Raw genomic sequence first — 25,822 nt, 5'->3', positions numbered from 1 at the left:
TGTACATTGCGAACCAGAACTCCACCGACAAAATTTTGGAGATTATTCAGGGGCTTTTTCTGAGTATTTTGGTACGAGGGACCTATGGTCTCTTGTGGCTCGGTACAAAGTAATAATGTGCTCGTAGTTATGATTCATTCGGCTTTGTTACCAGAATTATCTTTGTTGCTGTGGAAATACTTTCACAACAATGAAAAAGCCTGTAATGTGCAACTTCCAAAAGCGTAGTGACACGAAAGGACGGAGTTATTCGTGAGCGACTATTTACAGATGCAAAGCTACTGTGACGTGGCTGCCGTCGATGCGGTAACAGCTGAGCATATCGTTGTCGTGGCATTTTTCCATTTGGTGAACCCATTCGCGAGGTGCATATCGGCCAACTCTTCATCGTTATACTGTGTATGACTGTTAACGTTCAACTATGTCGTAAAAACAAACCCGAGACTGAATGTTAACTTTGGAAACAAGGGTACAGCACGCCCTTCTGTTGTCAACAGCGGGCACCGTGAGTGAATGGGCCAAGTTTATTTCCAAACAAGACTCTCCGTGCATACCGTCGGCATTTGCACTGTTGTGTAGGTATTTGCAATGCAACACCGGTAGAAGAGGTAATTTATCTGCAACGACCCACGGGTCCCTCATACCAGAATACTCAGAAGATATCACTGGACAACTCCGAATTGTTGTCGGTGTAGTTGTGGGTCACCCGCTATATAATGAGTAAGAGATTATTAGACTCTGTCCTTCGGTTTCCCGATTTTTGTTTCCGATAAGTATTTCTGAGTGAAAGATCCATATTCACGACTTTTGCTCAGAAATAGGTATCGCAAATAAAAACGTAGAAAACCGAAATACACACAGTTGACGAACTTTTATTCATACAAAATACATATCTGTCACTGTTCTTTAGTGTCACGTGAAACAACTATGGATTCATTATATCCATTTAGCTGACGAACTAACACTGTGATTTAAATTAGCGGATTATGTAGCTGTAAAATCCAAACAGTCGCTGCTTGAATTTGGTACGATTTATTGACCATTAACTAGTTTCCGAGCCACTGTTGGCTCATCTTAGATGTTCTTGCAAGATGATCTTATCATGAATCTGCAGTACCACGAAAACTAGCTGATGGTACAATAAACAGTATCACACTGAAAAAGCGAATGGTTACATTATGTAGCTATTAAATCCGCCGTTATGACTTTTTTTTAAAAACTGCATGTACTTGGGGAAAACCATGAAAAATCTAAATCACTGTAGACCAAATGTGTACTCAGTTATTCCGTCAGCATTCTTTTGCGTAGCAAATATTAATTATTAATTGTATCTGTTGATGCGTATTTAGCACTGTGTATCAGCGTGGAAATGTTTCCTGTTGTTTTCTAAAGTTATATCGAATGGGTCACTGTTGCGTGTACTGATAATAAAACTGTAAAACTGTCATATCTGTACATTGAAAATATTTGCGTAAAACTGACTGCAGGTGTTTAAGGGAGTGTAAAAGATTACAATAAGACTGTTTCTAAAAACTTTGTGTCTGTCTGAACACGCTGATCTCCAAAATTACTACTCTAGTGGCTCCAGAACATTAGGCTTGAACTCGCTCTTTGCAAACTCCTTCCAAAAGCGAGGCACGTCCTAAGTCTGATCGATAGTGTCGAACTTCAGTATCTACAGCCAGATGACTCTTTTTTGTATCATGTACTTAGTCCTACCTCTGCAGAGCCAGGGTGGGAAAGTCTGAGATTAGGACACTGTCTCCATAGGAATTTTCTGGAAAAGGGCACGAGTTGCAGATCTGAATGATAGAAAACGAGGGAAGCGAGAGATTTTGCTTTTTGGGAAACCGAATTCCAAACCTCGAATGACCCTTTATGATATGCATTTTCTGTAGTTTCCGTAATAAGTTCGTGGCCACTACTATAATGGTTCCTTCGACAAGGCCCTCACGTCTCTCACTATTGTCAAACTGAAGTGGTGTTCCGTCTCCAACGACCTTTACTTCGAGAGGTCGTTGAAAACCAAAACGTATTTCCGTTTCAAACCAAGAAAGATCACTGCCCACGAAGAAAATTGCATGTAGCATAGAGATGCCATGAACGGTAACACCCAGCCACCCTTGCAGGGTTTCCACGTCACCAGCCTCTAGGAAAACGAGAACAGTCCCAGTGTTCGGTTACGCCAATACAAAACACGGTAACAGAGAACAGAGAGAACAACATGACACGTAAAAAACTGTAAATATATAAAAAGTCTGTTTTCGGTAGCTTCCTGTATGTCAAGGTTCCAGTTTTCTGTTTAATCACAGTAATTTTGCAACAAGCTTCGGTTATGCTGCAGTAATACGTTGCTTCCTCTGAACGAAGCAAATTTTTATACTACAGCTCTCCAGATGCCCGATACTTTTCTGCACAGCGTCCTTCTGTTGTATTAGTTCCGGCTATATTTATCTTAAAACACCACCTTCTTTCCTAAAAGAGAAACCATCGTTCACAGTAGCCACGCACCTCCTGCTGAGGCAGCGACCAATTAAGGACGGCAGACCTCATCGACGGCACTGCAGTTTGCTGGCTTCGGACGCTTGCGGTGGTAATTGCCACGCAAAGGGGCGCTACGCCAGAGAGACCTAAATCCTACACGCAGCTTGCGTCTGTACCAACAGCTTCCTGAAGCTGCTCCGCTCTTGTCAACGCAAATCCCCCCAAATTGTTTCCAGGAAACGTTTACTATTGTGCACCTCTGATAACTAAGTGGTATAAAAACAATCAACTCATCCGCACAGAAAGGGGTACTTCAAAGAAATTGTTGCAGTAATATTTTTAATCTGTGAAGATGAACCCAAAAAAGACGAAAATCTTTAATAACGACTTTTTTTACAGCTGATAATTTCAAATTTCGAGAGACGTCCACGTAGGTTTCCAAGCTGACCAAGGTTTGAGTGAGACTTCGTCTTACATGAATATCCGAAAGACATAGCTCTTTTTTGTTTCCTGTGATTAATCTCCGATCGACAACAAGGGGACTGGAGAGCTGTGTTATTACCAGTTCTATCAACGGTCTGCAGATTAACTTAATTCGTCCTACCGACACAAAAAAAGAACGACAAAATAGTTGTGTGTTACAACTGTGATAAACAAAGACTATCTTTCTTAACCGGTGATAAACATGGTTCGTTACTTAAAGCTTTCGCCATGTGTCCTTGTCAATTTTTGTCAAACTGCCTGGCGGCCAATCTAACTACTTTGCCCGCTATTATGCAAAATTCGTTGACTCATTCTAGTGAAATTAAGCATGCTGTTGAGTTGCTAAGAGTGAACAACTTACACGATGCATCATGTTCGACAGTAGGCAGGTCCTACATAAAAAGTACCATCAGTGATTCTGGATAATAACAGCGTTTCAGAAATTTTTGGATAATTGATAGATTAAGAAAATTAGACGTATGCGACCCCCACTACCCCCACAGACCATCTTCAGATCCAATAATCGGTACACTGTAAAATCGTGTACGTATATGAAGCAGCCGTATGTTGTGACATAATGAGTGGTGCATTTGAGTCTCATTGGTTGAAACCTGTATGCTATGCACATAACAGTGATAGGTACATTTTAATAACTTTTTTTGCCGATGAAAATCACCGAATTCGTTTTCGACACTCAATCATTTTTTCAACATTTTTGTTTTTTCTATATTTTGTACTGTTTCTTTACCCCGTTTATTTTCGCAAATTGTTTGAAATCTACGGTGGATCATAGTATCTTCCTATTTATCTGAGTTGCTATAAAAGCAAAGGCTGTGAGGCGTAGTGAAGTATGACACACAATCGCATTCTATGACACAGTGATAACTGGTTTCGGCCTACAGTGAGTTTGGCAGCGTATGCCATGAGCTTTTTGCTCACGAAAAGCCGCCCACGACCAATAGCAATGCAGGCCGAAAACGGTTATGATTGTATCACAGAATGTTGTTGCGTCTTATACAAATGTAATTGCATGAAAATTCACTCGCTGACCTTCAAAACTATGGTTTTTCCCCCCAGAAAGTGTTGTGAGTTGTTAAACAGAGTGCTGAACACTATTTAATCTAGCTAAATATAACTATATAACTAATCATAATTCATCTAAAATGCCTTTGTCGCTTAGTTGTCACGAAAATGAACGACTGAAGAACTGGTGGAAGTCAGATAGCCAATGTCAGGCAACGTTGTACACTGCGAAAGCCTCTGTAGAAAACCGACGAAAGAAATATTTTCGCTTTCCCTTTGGTTGTATGTACTGGTGTCAGAGTTTCATTGCTACATAGTACTCCGCAGGCAGGTTATTACTGCCCTGTCTATTACATCTATTTCCAGAGATGCCTTTAATCATCTTCGTTGTACCTAAAAACTAAAACTCCCACGACGCCTATGTTCGTGCAACCCCTAAGACACTTCTGATTTCGAGGACACAAAGCCCGAATTGGCCAGAGCTGCTCTTTCCAGATCCAGCTTCAAGGCACTGTTCAGAAAACAGTGGCGTAACGGCAAGAAAACAACGGAGGCGATGCGGCTGACTGTGTCCGAAACGTACAGTCTGGGCACGCACTGAGGCGTGCCTCTTTAGTCCATCGGCTGATCGCGACTTCTGGCAATGTTTAACTTTCTCGGTTACCGCCATCGACACGTTCACAACGTCTTTTCGGAATTTTTATGTACTCGACCATTTTTAAGTGAATCTACGTATATATCTACGTACTCCGCAAGGCAACACACGGTGCATGGTGGAGGGTACCCCGTACTATATACGCATTATACAGTATTCTGCAGTGCCACGAAGTCGGGACATATGGTACCCGCGAACTGCGCCGCGACGCCACTGAATATCGGGACATGCCGCAGAAATCGAGACGTCTGGCTGCACTAGCCAGAGCTACGCACGGTTTGGGTCTACTTCCGTCATGTTCTCTGCCAAGTCCCGTGAAACCCTTGGTTACGTTACCTCCACCGAACATTTGGTTTAGTATATGACGTCTTGAAGGCTGAGTGGAATGCATCGAGCTGTCGTAGTTTGCAAGTCATCAGTATTGAATTCTGTTTGTATGGACGTCAATGACTTGTAAAATCTAGCCGGCCGCTGTGGCCGAGCGGTTGTAGGCACTTCAGTTCGGAACAGCGCTGCTGCTACGGTCGCAGGTTCGAGTCCTGTCTCGGGCATGGATGTGTGTGTTGTCCTTAGGTTAGTTAGATTTAAGTAGTTCTAAGTCTAGGGGACTGATGACCTCAGAAGTTAAGTCCCATAGTGCTTAGAGCCATTTTGGAAAATCTACATGTAAATGACGGGCTGCTAAGAACATTTTCATCATTGACTACAAGAATATTTTCAGTTAGCGAAATTCGAATCTGATTAGAACGCCGAGACAGCGTAAAGACATGACACTGAAAGTACATTTTAATAACACACAGGTTGGTAAGTATTATACTTTATTATTGGAAACAGGTTGAAGAATACTGACTGAATTCTCTGCAACTTGCAGCTGTTAAAGTGGATTCTCGACTGTGGAAGAAATTACGACGAAAGAGAGGAAGTATACGAACTTTGAGCATAGCTTATTATGGGAACTGATCGACACCAAACGAAATATACAAAAGGTAGAAACAAGGCGCTAACGTCTCACTGATGTATTAATATTATTGGTTTCATAAAGCATACACCAAAATACGTGTTTTATTCGTTCGAACATTAGCTATTGTTTACCATTTGTGATTTTAAAAACAGTAGTTTATTTTAATCTAAAATTTACTTACGTGCTACATTTTGTTTGGGATATTAGCGGAGATCTTTTTCCTGCTCTCGGAAGTCCCGAGAAATTAGATGTCATATGGAACTTGACAGTTAAATTACTCTTCGCATGCGCCGTTCATGAATGGAACAGGGAAAAATATCTTAAGGGACTTTGCGGAATACAGACGTACAGGGTCATTCACAAGTGCCGCCGCGTTTCAGAAGACGACTGCGCAAAGACTACAAGCCATGCAGAAAATAAACAAGTACCAGCAAACCCTGATTCTGTAAAGAACCGGATTTCTACGTATAAAACAGCTCGAAACATATGATTACTTTACAAATGAAATAATGTATTAAACATTTGATTGTATGCATGTGAGAGTGAAATTATATAGGCAATGTAAGAAATTATCCTCAGAATTTGCTGGAAGTAGCTAAGTGCACTCATTACCAAACAATGGATAAATGTAGTGTGCATAATTTGCATTCCGTATCAAGCAGAAGCTAGCTCTTCACGCGCATCTCAAAGTTTATGACGTCTTATCACCTGAACTGTAAGTGGGACAACGATATAATTTTGCAGTTACATTCAGTTGTATATGTGGATACCGACCACAAAATTTGTTCAGGAAAGAGGTAGTACTGGAGAAGTGATAACTCGAAACTTCATGCTTGATGCTGCAGTTGTAATGCACGAAGATAATAAATGTACTAAGCAATGAACTTTTTTCCTTTAATTATCTTGTGGGAGATGTCAGCGAGAAAAGTTTCTTGAAGATTTTTAATTATCTATCAAGTTTGTTGGCAGTAGTTAAGTGCTGTCGGTCTCAAACACTGGATGAAAAAATCCGGGTATTTGCGCTTCCCCAAGACGAACAGCCGGCCGCTGGTGGCCGAGCGGTTCTGGCGCTACAGTCTGGAACCGCGCGACCGCTACGGTCGCAGGTTCGAATCCTGCCTCGTGCATGGATGTGTGTGTTCTCCTTAGGTTAGTTAGGTTTAAGTAGTTCTAAGTTCTAGGGGACTTATGACCGCAGCAGTTGAGTCCCATAGTGCTCAGAGCCATTTGAACCATTTGAACCAAGACGAACGAACAGTTTGTAACTGTAATAGTTATATGACTTTGTTAAACTTTTAACGTATGATTTTACCTTTTAGTGAATAGATTATGACGGCGTTTTAGATTGTTAAATCCGTTCAGCGATTAAGCGAAATACTGATAATCAAATTTTTTCTGTCCCTGAAGGCCGTTAGACAGGCAACCGGGATAGCGACTAATAATGTGGATGAATGGATAGAACATCACTACAAGTATCGATTCATAATTCTCGCCTTGACAAAGGTGCTATAGGGAGGCAGGCATGCCACACCATCTGCTCCGTATCGCAAAATCTAATTAGTTCACGCCAGCATTTAGACAACCCCACGAACATATTTCCAAAGTACGTAGCCTTAGTGCCTTCCTGCGGTATTGTCAGCGACTTCAATTATTTGTTCGCACGTATTGACGTTTGTGGCGTCATAAATGCTGCCCGTATTGAACACCTGGCAAGTGACTTACGAACTGGGGAGATGCTCTGTTCAGCGATTTGTATGGCGTGTTTTGTGCACGTCTCGTAGTTCCCTCGCAGTTGTCTTCTGGAAACGCGGACGAGTGTAGACGCAGAGCGTGTGGGGTACTCACCCTGCTAGTGCACCCAGGAGGGCCCGGTGGCGTAGGGCGCGGCGCCCTGGGGGGCGGCGTGCTGCTGGTGGACGGCGTCGGAGGCGGTCATCGCGGCGCCGCCCGCCACCATCGCCTGGTGGTGGTGGTGCTGGCTGAAGTTGAAGTCGAGGCTGCCGTCCATGCTGAGCTCGTGCTTGATCACCTCGTCGACGTTGCAGTCGAAGCCGCCTTGCAGCGTCTCGATGTTCAGGTTGAGGTCGTCGAGCAGCGTCGAGTTGTTGAGGGCGCCCATCAGCTGCCCCATCATGGTGGACGGCCCGCTGGGCTGGGGGGCGGGCTGCGGCGGGGGCGGCGCCGGCGGCGACTCGGGTTCGTACGACGGCGACAGACGACACGCGCCGTACGGCCCGGCGCCGGCAGCCGCCGCCCCCAGGTAGGGCGGCGGCGGCGGGGGCGGCGGCTGGTAGGGGGGCGGCGCGTTCTGGAACAGGAAGGGCTGCCCCTGCGCCTGCGCCGTCTCGTGGTGCAACTTCATGCTCTCGGCCAGGTTACCCGCCAGCTGCTCCAGGCCGTACTGCGGGGGCGGCTGCTGCTGCGACTGCGGGGGCGGCGGCTGCTGCTGCTGCGGAGGCTCAGGGCCCCACTCGTGCTCCATGCCGAGCACGGAGGGGATGGGCGACAGCCGGCCGCCGCACGAGGAGGCGTTGCTGGAGGCGCGCGGCCGGAAGTCGGGGCTCAGCTGGAAGCCGGCGTGCAGCGGAGAGTCGGGGAACAGGTCGAGGCCCTCCGACACAGAGCTGGAGGGCGAGGGCGTCGCGTCCGCCGCCGCCAGGCCGTTCCGCAGCGCCTCCACCTGCGAACACCGGCCGCCGCTCTAGCCTCACGCTGCAACACTGAGGTCTCACAGAACACAAACGACTGGGCTAGTAGGTGCTGCGCTGATGATGCTGTTGTCTACAGTAAAGTATCGTATTAGTCAGGGCAGTGGCCGCTTTGTGGCGTTGCACAGAAGTGGTACCGAGCGGTCACGGGGCCATCGCCAGCAGTGTGAGTGCCAGTAGGTTGCACGCAACCACCGCAAAAAGTCAGCTCGACGTCGAGAGACAGAAAGGAGGTATCATTCAGGGCGCGCCGTAAGTCACTCCGCGAAGAAAGTGGCCCAATTAGATCGTGTACGAAAGCAGACTGTAGAACGTGTCTGCAACGAATTATGTACCAGTCGCAGCCTTTTAACACTGCGTAAGAACACTGCTCGTAAAAAGATCGTAACCGGCAGGAACCAGGGGATCACGCGTCCTCAGTTTTGTCGCAGACAGGAATTATGCTGTCAGTGAAAGCAGCTCCGTCTCAAACATTATAAATCAAACATTTCTAAAGAGATTTCAGCCACTGGACAGTTGGAGTCCTGTACCTCGGGAAACGACATTACTCACGAGTGCGCATATAAAGCTCGACGTATTAAATTGGGCAAAGAACCCCCAAACTGCACAGCAACGGAATGTAGATGTATGATGTGGTTTGAAGAGTTACGATTTTGCCTCTTTTGTACTGACAAAGCGTCCACTGGATTGACAGTCACTGAGGCGTTTAACCCACAGTGTGTGGAAGGTGTACAGCAGACCATCCTTCCTGTGTGTTTTTCCTATTCACGGTGACCGACTGTTGCCCGTAATTCTACAGCTTCTTGGCGAGTATGCCGTCGACACTCCAAGGTAAGAATGGCCGTGTTCACAGGACTGCACGCACACATGCCTTTCCTGACGAACATTCGAGCAGTCTGTGGCACTTTTACTGGTCCGCTAAATCACCTGGTCTTCATCCTATACAAAATTTCTGGGACTGTTTGCAACAGCGAGTGAACCATAGCTCTGACAAATCCAGTCATCAGCGACAGGCCTGGTTGGACATCTCATAGATGAGCAAACTGATCCACTCGCTTTCTCGTCGAACTGGGACCGCTATGAATGCTTGTGCCGTCGTTACAAGGTATTAGCGTCACAGCTATTGGATGGGGGGTGGGGGGAGGTGGGGGGGGGGTTGGACACGACTTCCTTTTCGCCCGCTGGTGCTAAAACAGTAAGCATACAACACAGAACAAGGCAATGGCAACACACAACTACGCCCTGTGCAGTGGCCTACATGCATTTCCTTCTAGTCCTTTATCGGCCGTTGGTTGACTCCCCATTTCGCGGGCTCCAAAAGCGCTGCACGGAATTATTTAACATTCACACCTTTCAGCCACTCTTAATCGGGAAAAGTATGTTGGCATTTGCACTGGCCAGTTCCTGTTCGAGGTTACAGCCCTTCTCTAAATGGTGTTGGTTCCTATCATCAAGAACTACTTTCTACCGGATGTTGAAAATCACTACTCACTGTGGAAAATCAAAATCTCTTTCAGCCAGCTAGTCGTTTCCCTCCACGTCTCATTTAGGAGGATTATAAATGACCAACCTCCCCCCTAGCAGCAGGGCACAGGACGACCATGTACATCTACATCGGTAGTCCGTTCAATGGCGAAGGGTAGTTACTGTGTCACTGACGCTTCCCTCCTCTCGTGTTCTAGTCGAATGTGTGTGAGCTCCATTTTACCTTCACGGTCTTCTCGCGAGGTATACGTAGAGGGAAGCAATCAACATATTGGTTGACATTTCTAGAGACATACGCTCTTGGAATTTTAATAGTAAACCAAACAGAGATGCAGAAGGCCTCTCTCGTACCGTCTGCCGCTGCAATTGGCTACAGGTGGCTTCACGTTCACAAAATAAGCCTGTAACGAAACCCGCTGATCTGTTTTGCATCTTCTGTATTTCTTCTACCTTCTATCTAGTACAAATCCCAAACTCATGAGCAATATTCATGTATTGGTCGGATCTAAGTCTTGGTAGCTACCTCCTTTGTTGACGGACTACATTTCCTGAGGGCCCTTCCAATGAATCTCTGTTTGGCTTCAAATCGCTCCTTACATATACTCCTAAACATTTTGCAGACGTAACTGCTTGCGGTCACTGCATCGTGTAATGATAAAGTGTCTTTCTGTCTGTCTACTAACAATATGTTACGTTTGTTTATGGTGAGAGTCAGTTGCCACTTCGTGCACCAAGACTCGATACTCTGCAGGTGTCCCTGCATTTCGATACAATGTCCAAGCGCTGCGGTCTTCTCTGCATACAACAGCATCATCATCAAAAAGCCTCATGTTCCTTCCGATGTCTTGTATATATTGGGAGAAGTAAAGGTCTTACAACACTACCTTGGGGTAAACCGGAAGCTAATTTTACAACTGAAGACTTGTGCCCGTTAAGTATCACATGTTGTGTTCTGTTTGCAAGGAAATCTTCAATCCAATCACACAGCTGGTCACATGTGACTGAATTGAAAAGGTGTAGCCAGGAAACTATATTTTACAGCTCTTCGAAAGTCTAGAACCACCGAAACCGTCCGCAGTGCGAGGGACATTCAGTAATTAGAGACAAATTGGCATAGAAAAAACTGTGTAATTTTACAAAATGAGGTTTTCACTACTTCTGAACATAATCCCCACCAATATTATGACGTGTGTTCCAACGATGAACTACCTTTTTTATGTCTGGTCGAAGGAAGTCTTTATATTGTTGTTTGAATCACTTTCCAACAAATTCTTTGACCTCTTGGTTGTTGCTGAACTTTTTTTCCACGTACTACCTCCTTTTGTGGACCGAAAAAATGAAAATCCGAAAGAGCCGAATCTGGCCTTTAGGGAGGATCAGGTAGTGTCTCCGAAATCATTTCGTCAATGTTTTCTTGGGTCAGCTGGGAGGTGGGAGAGCTAACATCGTGATGCAGCACCATCGCGGCTTTTCTTTGAGATCCTCCACGTTTTTCTCTCACTGCTGGCTTTACTCTGCTCATCGGCATATCTGAGTAGTAGGCACTGTTTGTCGTACGCTGATCTTCCAAATAATTACAAAAGAGGACACAATGGGCATCCCAGTAGACGGTTAAAATGACTCTTCCCCACTGACGCTTGTTTCCGGAATTTCTTTCAGACATCTGAGCTTGTGTGCTTCCTTTCCGCGCTTCGTCTTTTGGACTCTGGTTCAAAATGGTGAACCCAAGTTTCATCAGACCTTAAAGCCTTGCTTCTCAAAGAGTCACCTTCCCCGTTTATAGCGTCCTAAGAAGCCTCTACATTTTGAGTCTTCTTTCCCTGTGTTGTCGCCTTGCATCTTTCCCCTCACCTTGCACTTTTTTTTCTGTACTTCGTCTTTTTACTAATGACATTACGAACTGTGTCAACACCTACCTCTCAACTATTTTTGAAATACGTTCAACTGTAATACGTCGGTTCTCACGAATAATGGCGTTAATGCGAGTTTCAAGCGAAGGAGCTGGCACACCAACTGGCCGGCCAGGACGTTTCTCACTTAGGTTCGACGGTTTTTGAAGTATTCTACTCAGTTATAAAACTTCCCGCAGTTCATGCAACATTCGCGTACCATCATTCGAGAAGAGGTTTTAGCCGGTTTTTCATCTTCAGAAAGCGTAAGAACGGATCACTGAGCGTTTTTTCAAGTAACGTGGAAATTTCAATCGGATACGCCATCGTCGATGCAATGTTGAGGTTGTAAACAAAAGAGTTTTTGAAACTTCCTGGTAGATTAAAACTACGTGGCGGATCGAGATACGAACTCGGGGCCTTTGCCTTTCGCGGGCAAGTGCTCTACCAACTGAGCACGACTCACGACCCGCCCACACAGCTTCAACTCTGCCAGTACCTCGTCTCCTACGTTCCAAACTTCACAGATGCTCTCCTGCCAAACTTCCAGAACTTACTCTCCTCCAAGAAAAGATGTTGAGGAGACATGGCTTTGCCACAGCCTGGGGGACGTTTCCAGAATGAAATTTTCACTCTGCAGCGCACACTCCGCTACGGAGTGAAAATTTCATTCTGGAAATAGTTTTTATCCGTCAGCTGTTGTCAGCTCATCCCAGTGAAGCCAAGCTCAAGCCATGCAAGTGCGAAACTTCTCCTCCACACTGTTTCATTTCTATACAGTTTGTCTCTCTAACTGTCGAATGTCCCTCCCGCGTGACGAGCTCGTGGTTAACACCTGCGACCCTGAGCGCCTCCATCAGTCACGCCTCTAGCACTGCGAGCGGCGCCAGACAGACACACAGACAGAAACAGCGGGACACGCACCTTCTTCTTGACGCGGCCCCGTCGCTTCTCGAACTTGGAGGTCTCCATGGAGGTGGCGCGTCGGCGCGCGCTCTTGCCGGGCTTCGCGTCCGGGTTGATCATCCACCAGCTCGACTTGCCGGTGCCCTCGTTCTGCACGCGCATGAACCGATTGTGCAGCGACAGGTTGTGCCGGATCGAGTTCTGCGGGCAGACAGAAAACAACACTCAGTATACGAAACAACAGGCGCACACAAGCAGCACGAGGAAATCTGTGTAGCATCATTCACTGTTTAACGTCATATAGCAAATGTTCATTGCATTTAATGGCAGGTTACAGTTGTGCGACGGGTTAAACAACAGGCAAGACTTCTGTGTCGTACTAGAATAGACAAGATATTAATGTACAGGATGACAATTAGTGAACTACATGGTAATAAAATCGTCATAATTTCTGAATGGTTTGTGTTAGGAGGTTCAAACTACACGGTTGGCTGTGGGGCATGATGGGAATTAGTATGGTTTGGTTTAGCGACGAAGCACCCTTCCATTTGGATAGTTCGTCAATAAGCAAAGTTAGCCCACTTGGGGGACTGAGAATCCGTATTTCGCGATCGAGAAATCGCTTCACTCTCAACGGGTGACCGTGTGGTGTGCAATGTCCAGTCACGGAATAATCGGTGCGATATTCCTTGATGGCACGGTAACTACCGAACGGTACGTGAAGGTTCTGAAAGGTGATTACATCGTCATTATCCAAAGTGAATCTGATTTCGACAAGATGTGGTTCATGCAAGACAGAGCGTGACCCCGTCAAAGCAGGAGAGTGAGGTCCTGGAGGAGCACTTTGGAGACTGCATTCTGGCTCTGGGGTACCCAGAGCCCATTGGCATGGGCCTTGATTGGCCGCCACATTCTCTGGATCTGAACACATGAGACTCCTTTTCGTGGGACTATATTAAGAACAAGGTGTGCAGCAATGACTCCAAAGACACTGCTGAGCTGAAAACAAAGATTCAGGAGGTCATCGACAGCAGCGATGTTCCGACACTTCACCGGGTCATGCAGGATTTCGATATTCGTTTGCGCCAGATCATCGCCAATGACGGCAGGCATATCGTACATTTCATAACCTAATTCCGAATATCTGTAGTGACGTTTACATGTTGAATACACTGTGTGCACACCGTAGTTTTGTAAGTAATTTACGTTTTTTTCATATAGTTCAATAATTCTCACCCTGTAGATTAAAGAGCTCCAATTTGCTTTGTACACATAGCAAATGAAAGGCCGACAGCAAGTCATTATGCGCGAGATGAGTTTGTATTTATAGCAACTGCTGGCAACAGGACGTTCTATTATTTGACACTCGATATCACCTGAAAATACAAGTAACCTGGTGTGACGTATGTCGAAGGGTGAAAAGGTTTGACAGTAACAGCCGGAACATGTGAGAAATCAAAGCCAAGGAAGGCTGACACCGCATCGCTATTTCCTCGCGGTCTGCCTACGGAGCACTCCCAGATTATCAAAATATCCAGAAATCTACACAGCAATTTGTATTAACGATGATAAGAACCACCACGGCTGTGTTAATAAACATTTGTTGTCACGATTGGTTTCTTTCGTCAGATCATCTTCAAGTTGCTGAGTTGTCCGAATATCATGATTTAAGAGTCTATTTGTCTTAAGTAACGTTAACAAGACCTCTTAAATCATGGCACTGGTACAACTCGACAACTTGATGATGTTCTAACAAACAAAACAGGTCGTTACACGATAAACGTGTATCCGGACATCTGTAGTGGTTCTATTTAATGATCAATAATAGTGTCAGTCAGCTGTGGAGCCCTGATCAAGATTACAAGAGGAAGTATTTCATCCTTGAACATGCTTGTAATTTTGTGTACGTTTCGGGCCTTTCTTTGAACTTCGCTCCAATCATCAAATAATTAACAAATAATTCTCTCTGATAGGTGACGGCATCTTACAAAACAAAAGTCTCATCCACTTTCGTTACGGTTTATTGCAAACATTAGTAACTACCATATTATTGGACCACAAATCTCTACATATGGCAAAAACTCGACAGGATAGTAGCGGCTCCGGTCAAAGAAAACCATCATAACGACCGGGAGATCGGTGTGCTGACCACACGCCCCTCCTATCCGCATCCTCAGTGAGGATGACACGGCGGTCGAATGGTCCTGATGGGCCGCTTGTGGCCTGAAGACGGAGTTTTGCTCTAATCTCTACATATCGAATAGTATTACCAAAAATACACTTTCGTCCAGAAATGTTGCTTCAGTATTTCTGTATTTAAAGGAGATAAGTATTGAAAAGTGCTTCCCCATTTCCTTTCCATCACTTGAAGATAACGTACTTTCAATTCCATGAACAGTTTCTGAAATATTAAGGATGTTCGTGTTGCGGGACGTCAGTGCATGATCAATATTTCTCGCTGCTGTAATTACGACACAGTACTAAACGAGCCTCCAAGCTCAGCAAGTTACGAACGCATACATAGTACAAAAATGCGTTGTCTGAATCCCGCTTAGTTTTAGGATGTTATTTATCTGCCAAGGGAGATTCCACTTATCAAATACCTTACGAGAGTTTGGAAAATGTCAAGCGGTGCTATGCTTTTCATTCCCAGTTACACCCTTTGTTTTCTTGGCTGGAGGAACTGTAGCCAACAGAGATGTAAGTTAAACATGGTAGCGGCTATGGTTGTAGACTTTTTGGAAATCATTGGAGGATGTGAGCCATGACGACGGCGCTGAAATGTACGCACACTCCTCCGGCAAATGCTAACAGTGCCTTAACAACTGGGTCACCCCGTTCTTGGTTTCGAATTTCCCTGGCTTGGTCTAACACTTTCTCACTTCTAATACACTTTATCTCGGGCCCTACGAAAGTCATCTAGTAGAATGTTAGGACTAACGCCCGCTGAAGTCTCGTATTCTTTGTCAATGGACACGGAATCCACGCTGTTTCTGCATCTACATTTATACTCTGAAAGCCACCGTGAAGTGCGTGGCAGAAGGCACGTCCCATTGTACCAGTTATTACGGTTTCTTCCCATCCCATTCACGTATGGGGTGCAGGGAAAATGATTGTTTGAAAGCCTCTGCGCGTGCTGTAATTATTCTGATCTTATCCTCAAGATCCGTACTTGAGCGATACGTAGAGGTTGTAGTACATTCCTAGAGTCATCTTCTTGAAACTTTGTTACTAGACTTTCTCGGGATAGTTTTTAGTTTATTTTCAAGAGTCTGCCAGTTCAGTTTCTTCAGTATTTCTGTGACACTTTCCCACGGATCAAATAAACCTGTGACTGCTCTTCTCTGTATATGTTGAATATCTCCTATTAGTCCTATTTGGTACGAGACCCACACATTTGAGCACTGTTCTAGAACCTGACGCAAGAGTTACTTTTTAGTCAGTCTTCTTTGTAAATTAATTGCACATTCCCAGTATTCTACCAATAAACCGAAGTTTTCCACTTGCTTTACACACGAGTGGGCGTATCTGATCATTCGAGGTCATATCGCTACAAATTGTTACACCGACGTATTGAGTGACCGATTCAAACAATGACTCACTAATATTATAGTCATAGGATACTAATTTTTTTCGTTTTATGTAGTGCACAGACTTACATTTTCGAATATTTAAAGCAAATTGCCATCTTTTCGACACTTTGAAATCTTTTCAATATCTGACTGAATATTTATGCAGCTTCTTTCAGACAGTATTTCATCATAGATAACTCCATCATCTGTAAAATGTCTGAGGTTACTATTAACATTGTCTGAAAGGTCATTAATGTCCGACATGATCAGCAAGGGTCCCAACACAATCCCTGGGGCACACCCGAACGTACGTCTACACCTGACGATGACATCCATCCAAGATAAAAAGTTGCGTCCTCCCTACCAAAAATTCCTCAACCGAGTCACAAATTTCACTTTACACCTCGTATGATTATACTTTTGTCAATAAGCGTAGGTGTGGTACCGAGTCAAATGCTTTTAGGAAATAAAGAAATACGGCATCAACCTGCCTACCTTGATCCAAAGCTTTCAGTATATCACGCGAGAAAAGTGCGAGTTGAGTTTCACACGATCGATATTTTCGGAATCCATGCTGGTTGGCAAGGAGGTGGTCATTATGTTTGAGCTCAGAATACGGTTTGAGTAAACACCCTCCACGTACGAGGTTCTCTCTGCACACGACAATGTGGTCGAAACTACAGCAGTGACATGGAATCGTTACCTGCAGGTCAAGTTGGAGCCGTATGGATTACGTTCCTGATAGCCACACGCATCAAACAACTAACTTCTCAAAGAAGAAAAGAAAATTAACAGTTCTATCATTACTAATCGCTTTAAAAGAGGAATGCGTATTAAATGTATGTCATAATGAATGGACATGAAGCTGTATTTTTGTCCTTCCGAATGCCACGAACTCAGCAGCTTGATATTACAGGTATCGTCAGGAGGAAAGTATTCCAGCTCGTTCTGTTGTTTTGTTACGCCCTAGCTTATCTTCGGGAGTCCCCCAAAGGAGTGTTACAGGACCATTACTTTTGATAATATTTATAAATGACCAATTGGATAACTTCGCTAGTACCACGAGATTTTTCGCGAATGATACTGTTGTATACAGAGACGTCTCGACGCTATAAAATTGTAGCGAAACGGAGAAACGCCGGCAGGGCATCGAGTCTTAGTGCAGGAAACGCGAAATGTAACTTATTGGGCATAAATACGCTGAAGCACCCATTCCCACACGATTACATGATGATGTTTGGAAGCAGTTACATCCATTAAATACATAGCTTGGAGAATGCGTATCGAGAGATTTAAAGTGGAATTATCACAAAAGACTAATCGCAGGTAAGGCGTAAGACAGATGCCAGATTTAAATTCATTGTAGGAATCCTCAGGAATTGTAGCCCACCCACAAAGGAAGTAGCTTACAAAACATTCGTTCGACCAGTACTTGAATACTAGTCGTCGGTCTGGGACCAGTACACGATGTCCTGATAAGGGAAATAGAGAAGATGCAATGAAGAGCAGCCTGTTTCGTTTCACGTTCATTTAGTAAGCGCGAAAGCGTAGCGGACACACTCAGCTAACTCCAGTGGCATATGCTCAATAGGGACGTTCAGCGTCACAATACGGTTTACTGCAAAATTCCGAGACCATACGCTCTTAGAAGAGCCAACCAACGCAATGCTTTCTTCTACGTACATCTCGAGAAAATACAAGGAAGGTAAAATTAGAGATATTCGAGTTCATACGGAGCCTTACTGGCGGTCTTCCTTCCCGCTGACGATTCGCGACTGAAACTGCAAAAAGGGGGGGGGGGGGACAGTGGTACACGAACTACCCTCCGCCACACACCATGAAGTGGCTTGCGTAGTATAGATGTAGATGTAATTGTAGAGAAGAGACATCAACACATACGGAACCTAGAATGCACCCTACTATTTACAAAACTACAGATCCAAATTAAGTAAAAACTGAAAGGAAGTCGTGTGTCGATTGAGGATGGCGAAGTAGTTCCACTTATGGCAGGGAACGTTTCCTTAATCTGGACACACACTTTCAGGGTAGAGTGGAATGCGGACGCACAGGATTCGCCTTCGAAAGATACGCAGTTTCTGAGAAACGCCCATTCACCGGGTGTAGAAAATTAACGTAACAAACGCACCAACAACTACATTGAGTTGCTTTATATCTGAAAAAGGTTATAAGCTTGAAGTCAAGGTAAACTTAGAATGAAGAAAAAATCTTTTAATGACCTTTACGGAACACTCACAGGCGTCGTGGCTTTGCATTAATGCAATGTACACTGTAAAAATTCCCCATTGTTCTTTCGGAGCTATTAAGAAACTGAATCTTAATTAAAAGTCAAGTACAATACGGTATTCTTACGCACAAGGAAGGTGACCTCTGGAATCGCTGGAAAAAAATTCGCTAATTAGTGGAGATCCAAAGACACTTCAGCCGTGTTGTGCCTTATAATTTATTTCCTCCTCTGAGACAGCTCTTGGTTATACTCGGATGGCCCTTCGGCAGACACAGTGCACGGGCGACCGGAGGACTGGGTACTTTCATTTGCGGCACTAGAGGCTGCGAAGTAGCTGCCAGAGATAATATTAAGAGCAGCTCAGAAGAATTCTGTTGCGTGGAGCGGTGCGGGCTGACAGTGAAGGACGAGAATGGCCTTCGGTCGGTAATACTGTACGGCGTCTCGTAAGGCCTCAGACCTGTGAAACATCTTCGCAAATCTTTGATGACTAAGTCATACAATATTCGTTCTCGAGGACAGTGAAGAAATAGTTTGTGATGCGAACTGTAGCCTATCGCGTGGATCACACTATGAATTTGGTTAAGCAACGCCAGCTGTACAACAACAACAACAACAACAACAACAAAACTTTAGCGCTTTGCGTTAGTGCCGGGACCTCTATAATCTAACACTTCGGCGCTTTATTTGCTACGCAGTAATTAAAAGACGTGTCCTGACACAAGTGTCACTGAAAAAGATAAAAAAAATTGAATACTGATAGAGCGTAGGATATATCTGTGATGCCGTGTATTAATAATGAAACGACAAACAGTTTATTGATTTTTACTACCATGTGAAGAGGTTCTGAATGATGAAACAGTAGTTTTGCCATTGATTTGATTGTTACAACTGATTCAACATATTGCCTGTGGCGTAATGTTACTCAGAGTCACATTTTTCTTAGTCAGTCATTTGTTTTCATAATTATTTGAAAACTGTCTGGTTAGTCATGTATTGACCTGAGGCTGTCGCTGCACACACGTTAAATCAAATGTTCATTCAGTAAATGCCAAACCACGCCTCGCTAGGTGTAAGAAGCGTAAACATTGGACGATTGAACATTGGAAAAACGTTTTGTGGAGTTACGAATCACGGTACACAATGTGGCGATCCGATGGCAGGGTGTGGGTATGGCGAATGCCCGGTGAACGTCATCTGCCAGCGTTTGTAGTGCCAACAGTAAAATTCGGAGGCGGTGGTATTATGGTGTGGTCATGTTTTTCATGGAGGGGGCTTGCACCCCTTGTTTTGCGTGGCACTATCACAGCACAGGCCTGCATTGATGTTTTAAGCACCTTCTTGCTTCCCACTGTTGAATAGCAATTTGGGGATGACAATCGCATCTTTGAACACGGTCGAGCACCTATTCATAGTGAACGGCCTGTGGCGGAGTGGTTACACGATGATAACATCCCTGTAATGGACTGGCCTGCACGGAATCCTGACCAGAATCCTATAGAACACCTTTGGGATGTTTTGGAATGCCGACTTCGTGCCAGGCCTCACCGACCGACATTGATACCTCTCCTCAGTGCAGCACTCCGCGAAGAATCGGCTGATATTCCCCAAGAAATCTTCCAGCACCTGACTGAACGTATGCCTGTGAGAGTGGAAGCTGTCATCAAGGCTAAGGGTGAGCCAACACCATACTGAATTCGATCATTACCGATGGAGGGCGCCACAAACTTGTCAGTCATTTTCAGCCAGGTGTCCGGATACTTTTGATCACTTAGTGTGTATGGAGGCACAGTTCAGGTGATTGTTAAGAAAGTGAGGAACGTAAAGGTTTCTCGTCTAGTAAATGAAGTTATCACTAGCGTTCGAGAAAAAAATGTGACTGGACAAGGGGGGGGGGGGGGGGCACGAATGTCGGAGTGGACATCCAAGAGGGACTACCCAGCATTCGAAAAAGATACTTAGAAAAATAAGTCAGGTGGCAGGACGCGTAGAATTTTCACAACACAGGCAAAATGCGTATATAAGAAACGAAAAAAAGCTTACACGCTCAACAGACAGTTATTTGAAAACTGTTTAGCTCCTTTCTACCGTAAGCAGATTAATTTCTGTTAGACGCTGTTCAAACAGGTTATGTTAAGAGAAGAACTTTTGTAAAAAATATGGATAAGATTAGTTTTAATCATCTGAGATTTACAGACGCTGTTAAAATTAAAGTTGATGTACTTAAAGTAAACCTGGAAGATTTAAGATACGTGATTGGTACACACCATCACTTTAAGACGAAAACAATACCTGTTGCTGCTGCTTTAACTCGTTTTGAACATGACAGTGTTCCTCAAAATAGAATTGTTTTAAAGTACTCACTCTTCATTGTAAATTTACTGCTTATCTGACGTTTGTCAATCTTATTTTAGCAGGAAGAGGGTCAAGTTCTTAACAAATTGCTACAGAATCAGCGGATGCTCAATTCTACCCTACTAGATGCCTTTAACGCTTCTGAAGAGCATTTAAACTTGAATGTTTTCGGTCATTTTACTTAATGGATGTAATATTACTACTGATTATACTGCAAAACATACACACTGAAGCGCCAAACGAAATGTTATAGGCATACATATATTATAGATATGTGTAAAGAGGCAAAATAGGGCACTGTGGTCGGAAACGCCTATGTATGACAAGTGTCTGGCGCAGTTCTTAGCTCGGTTACTGCTGCTACAATGGCAGGTTATCAAGATGTACGCCAGTTTGAACGTGGTGTTACATAGGGCGCACTAGAGACGGGACACAGCGTCTCCGCGGTAGCGATGAAATGCGGATTTTCCCGTACCACACAAGTGTACCGTGACTATCAGGAATCCGGTAAAACATCAAATCACCGACACCGCTGCGGCCCGAAAAAGATCCTAAAAGAACGGGGCCAACGACGACTGAAGGGAATCGTCGAATGTAACGGAACTGAAATCCTTCCGCAAATTGCTGCAGATTTCAATACTGGGCACTCAACAAGTGTAAGCCTGCGAACCATTCAACGAACACCAACAATATAGCCTTTCGAAGCCGAAAGCCCACCCGTGTACCCTTGATAACTGCACGACGCGAAGCTTTACGCCTCGCCCCGGCCCGTCAAAACCGACAATTGCCTGTTGATGCCTGGAAACACATTGCCTGGATGGACGAGTCTCGTTTCAAATTGTATCGAGCGGATGGACGTGTACGGGTATGGAGACAACCTCATGAATCCATGGATCCTGCTTGTCAGCAGGGGACGGTTTAAGCTGGTGGAGGCTCTGTAATGGTGCGGGGCGTGTGCAGTTGGAGTGACATGGGATACCTGATGCTTCTAGATACGACTCTGACAGGTGACACGTACGTAAGCATCCTGTCTGATCACTTGCATCCATTCATGTCAATTGGGAAATTCCAGGAGGACTAAGCGACACCCAACACGTCCAGAATTGCTACAGATTGGCTCCAGGAACACTATTCTGAGTGTAAATACTTCCGCTGGCCACCAGACTCACCAGACATGAACATTATGGAGCACATCTGGGATGCCTTGCAATGTGCTGTTGAGAGGAGATCTCCATCTGCTCGTTCTCTTATGGCTTTATGGGCAGCCCTGCAGGATTTATGGTGTCAACTCCCTCCAGCACTACTTCACACATTAGTCGTGTCCATGTCACGTCGTGTTGCGGCACTTCCGTGTGCTCGGAGGCCTTTACACAATATTAGGCAGATGTACCAGTTTCTTTGGCTCTCCAGCTTATTAACAGAATAATGGCAAAATTATAACAGACAGTACTGCTATTGCCTTCAGTTATTCAACAGTTACGCTACTGTGGAACGAGAGCCTAATCATCGCCGCTGCTGTTGTACCATCACTGAAGAAGACCCTCTGATCTTTAAGCACGATACACACACTCATAGACGAGCTAATGCATAGTTAAGACCACCCTGCTCACCGTAATTTGCGAACGCAGCGCTACCCAGGGGAAATTGTCGGTCGGGATCTGACTCACAAATCACATTTCTTTACGAAAATGGATTCGCGTACAATGGTTATGTTAGCACTATTAACACGCACATTGTCTCCTTTGCCCATAGTCCAGTCATGATGTTCTGTTTACAGTATACAGAGATTTAAACATTAATGTCCATATAAATGCAGTAACTAATACCACGCTTCGAAGAGGTCGAGGAAATTGTAAACAGATTATCATCCAGTAATGAAACCGAACAAGGTGGGTAAAAAAGGATTTTACAACTTTGTAATGATATAGACATTTGCTGAGAAAAATTACAGAACCGGTAGATGTGTCATATTGTAGCAAATAACCTCAGGTTTCACATGGAAATGTAAAGTGTGATTTTGGTTCGATGGACTACCATTTGTGATGCGGCATACTCCCCGCCGGTAATCAATTTCTTCTACACTCGTTGCAGCAAATCGGGCGTAACTTGTGCAAAAGCTGCGCAGATTCAGTTTTTCAGGTCGGCTTCATTGTTTGGTAGGGAAGGAACATACACACAGTCTGTAATGAAACCCGAAAGAAAGGAAACCAGTGGTGTCAAGTCTGGGAACGAGGTGATCATACGATTGACACACCACGGACAATCCACCGACCTGGGAAGCGACTGTCGAGGGAACCTCTAACTTCAGTGAGAAAATGAGGTGGTGCACCGTCTTGCTTGTAGTAAACCGTCCCACCTCGGTCAGTTTCAACTATCTGGGAAATTATTAAGTTTTCAAGCAAATCCAGAAGCGGGCTACCTGGTGATTATCATGTTGCAGTGAACAACCCGTCTCAACAAAGTTCTTGTGCCAAAAGCATATTGTAGGTCTACTTGGAGGTTCTTTTGCGTATTCGGTGCGAAATTTACACCGAACAGTCGTTGCAGAGATTGTTTCATGTAACCAAAACACACAACGAGACGCTCCGCTGCAGTGAAAGTAGCAATTTTAACTGTGCACTACGCTGGCGATCGTGGTGGCTAAAAGGGGGCACTGACTCACTAGGTGAACCAAACTTGAGGTTGTCTGCCACATAATGAAACATCTAGCTGTTCTCGATCTTGTTAAAATGAAATTAAAGGTCGTTTAAGTGTTGTCAGAGAATAAGTCATTGTTAGTAGCAAAAACAACAAATTGTCACCGTTGTAGCATAAAGCTTCTCTCCCCCTTAACCCCACCCGCTACTAAGTTAAACAACAATCATTACCAAATCATGAAACAGCAGACACTGTTCCAAACAAATCGTGTGAGCACGGGACAGCCGATACGAAGAAGTGGCAGTATTTAAAAGTGCGACTGCTGACACGTAGGTCCTTGTACTTGTGCCCGGCGCTGCCACGCCTACCCTCGGTCGCGTATGACGAGAAGCGGAGCAGGTGTGGGGCGGTGGGTCAGAGTCCACAAAGCGGAGACGGTGGCGCCGCGGCGGCGGGCAGACGCACTACTCGCGCAGTCGGACCGGCGCCGCCGACGCGGAAATGGTGCCCAATCGAGAAATCTTTGAAGATTCAAATCCGGCTCCCACATAAAAACGGGCGGCGGTGGCGGAGGCGGCTAGAAACAGTGAGGTCGGGGGTGGGGGGCGGGGGGGAAGGGTGATATACAGGGGGAGCGGACGCCGTCGCGGCCGGCATAAAAGTTTGCAGCCCTGTGAGCGCCGCGGGAAGACAATGGAAGCCGAAAGAGCCTCCACTAGCAGCCTCTGACCGACTGTCCGCGCGAGGCCTACTTCTCTACAGTCCTATAAACACCCGACACTATCGTCACAGCACCGTCATAACAGCCCATCCGACGTGCACTGCCCCTCAGCCACGATCACCCACGATGCTCCACCGAGTTTTCTAATGTGATGCATCCAACTTCAATTTTGTCGTTGTCTCCGTCTCTCCTAATCTCTTGGAATTCATCGTGGAAGGTCATTTGTCTACCTGCTGTCCATTGGCCTTCAAACATTTTCAAAAATCACGGCATAACTCTAAAATGAAAATGAAAATCTTTGCGACACGGTCCGTTTCTGCAACAGTTCTTCTCAACAGGGGCCCTTTCTAATAATTTTTTATTAGGTCGTTTTACTCCGTGCCTGCCTCTTCAGGAAAACAATTGAAATTGATTTTATGCTAACTGCGATATGAGCTAGACAGTCTGCAATAGGTACATATGATGAAAATTGTGAATTTCAACGTATTATCCAAGAGTATAAGCGGTATATCGATTACGAAGATGTACATGTAAAAGAACGCTGCGAGGCAGCTGTCACTGACGCAAAGTACGTGTAACAAAGAGCAGTAGTAGTAACTAGTTGTTGCTCAATAGTAGTAGTAGTAGTAGTAGTAGTAGTAGTGGTAGGCAGTAGCGCGCCACATGCTGACAGTGTCTGTTGCGATGCTCCGCAGTGGGCAGTCGCTTAGTATCAAATATCCAGTGTAATGATGTCAGTGTTGTGTGTTAATGATTTATGTGAGTAACAAGATTTGAAGTAAAATTAATTGTGAAAATGCAACAAATATTAGTACGGAATTTTGATGAAGAATCTTTCTACGCATTGTTACATCGATCTACAATTAGGTAATCAATATTCATGTATTTATGCGCTTTTGCAGTAGGACGAATTTGAATGAGACCAGCTCTGTATGTAACACCCAAGTTTTTTACTGTATTTTTTGTGGAGATCATTTGTTTATGTAAATCTAATTTTTATGATATGGCTTAGCAATTGCAAGTCAGTTTCCACAATGTAGTACGATTTTCAAGTAAGATATTACAGTCATTCTCCTCAGTCACGTTCAGCCTCCCTATTCTAAGTTGTTTTTACTGAAACAAATTCTAAATGTGTCTCAGTCAAATATCTTGCATTTTGGATTTTGCAATTGCAGTTAATTTAGTAGTACTGAGAGCAGATCAACGTTATCCAAGGCGACATCTTTACGAGGTATGAAATTTATTTCACGCACGCACAGGGACCACTATTGTACTTATTCAGATTTACAGAGCTGTAGTAATATCGAGTAGATCTGAATGTACTTACCCCTCATTTGTCACTATTGTGCACAGGTTTTAATTAGTTTGGGTTCACTGGTATTGCTTTCTTGCTAGTAGACACATTTTTTTTTTTTTTTAAACAGGGTCAGGTAAATATAAAGATACACTTAATCAGATACGCAGTCAGCACACCACTTAATACAACTGTTCTTTGTTAGACAAACATCCCACCTTACTTTAGACATAAACGTTTCAACTCGAAAATTTAAACATAGATAAGAACTATATGGCACTAGAGTATGAACTTGTTTTCTTCTTGGTCTGTTCAGTAGTGGTGGGAATGGGGGGTGAAAATGTTTGGTAACGTCTGACATCTGGATTGCCCTGCGCAGGTAGTATCGGAATGTGTTACAGGCT

At 44.6% G+C, this 25,822-nt stretch overlaps 1 protein-coding gene across 1 annotated transcript in view; it reads right to left on the bottom strand.

Annotated features, from left to right (window-relative positions):
- LOC126243474 (forkhead box protein O) overlaps positions 1-25,822 on the bottom strand; it is a 717,094-nt gene that overhangs the window by 107,071 nt on the left and 584,201 nt on the right. Inside the window, exons 2-3 of the mRNA XM_049948166.1 lie at positions 12,613-12,795; positions 7,452-8,286 (exon numbers count right to left, since the gene is read on the bottom strand). Of these exons, the coding sequence (XP_049804123.1) occupies positions 7,456-8,286; positions 12,613-12,795 (1,014 nt within the window). The 3' untranslated portion in view covers positions 7,452-7,455. The remainder of the gene's footprint in view (positions 1-7,451; positions 8,287-12,612; positions 12,796-25,822) is intronic.

Source organism: Schistocerca nitens, chromosome 1 (assembly GCF_023898315.1).
Source record: "Schistocerca nitens isolate TAMUIC-IGC-003100 chromosome 1, iqSchNite1.1, whole genome shotgun sequence".
NCBI classification, from domain to species: Eukaryota; Metazoa; Arthropoda; class Insecta; order Orthoptera; family Acrididae; genus Schistocerca; species Schistocerca nitens.
The sequence above is the reverse complement of the archived record's forward strand: the minus strand, read 5'-3'. Positions and strand labels throughout refer to the sequence as shown.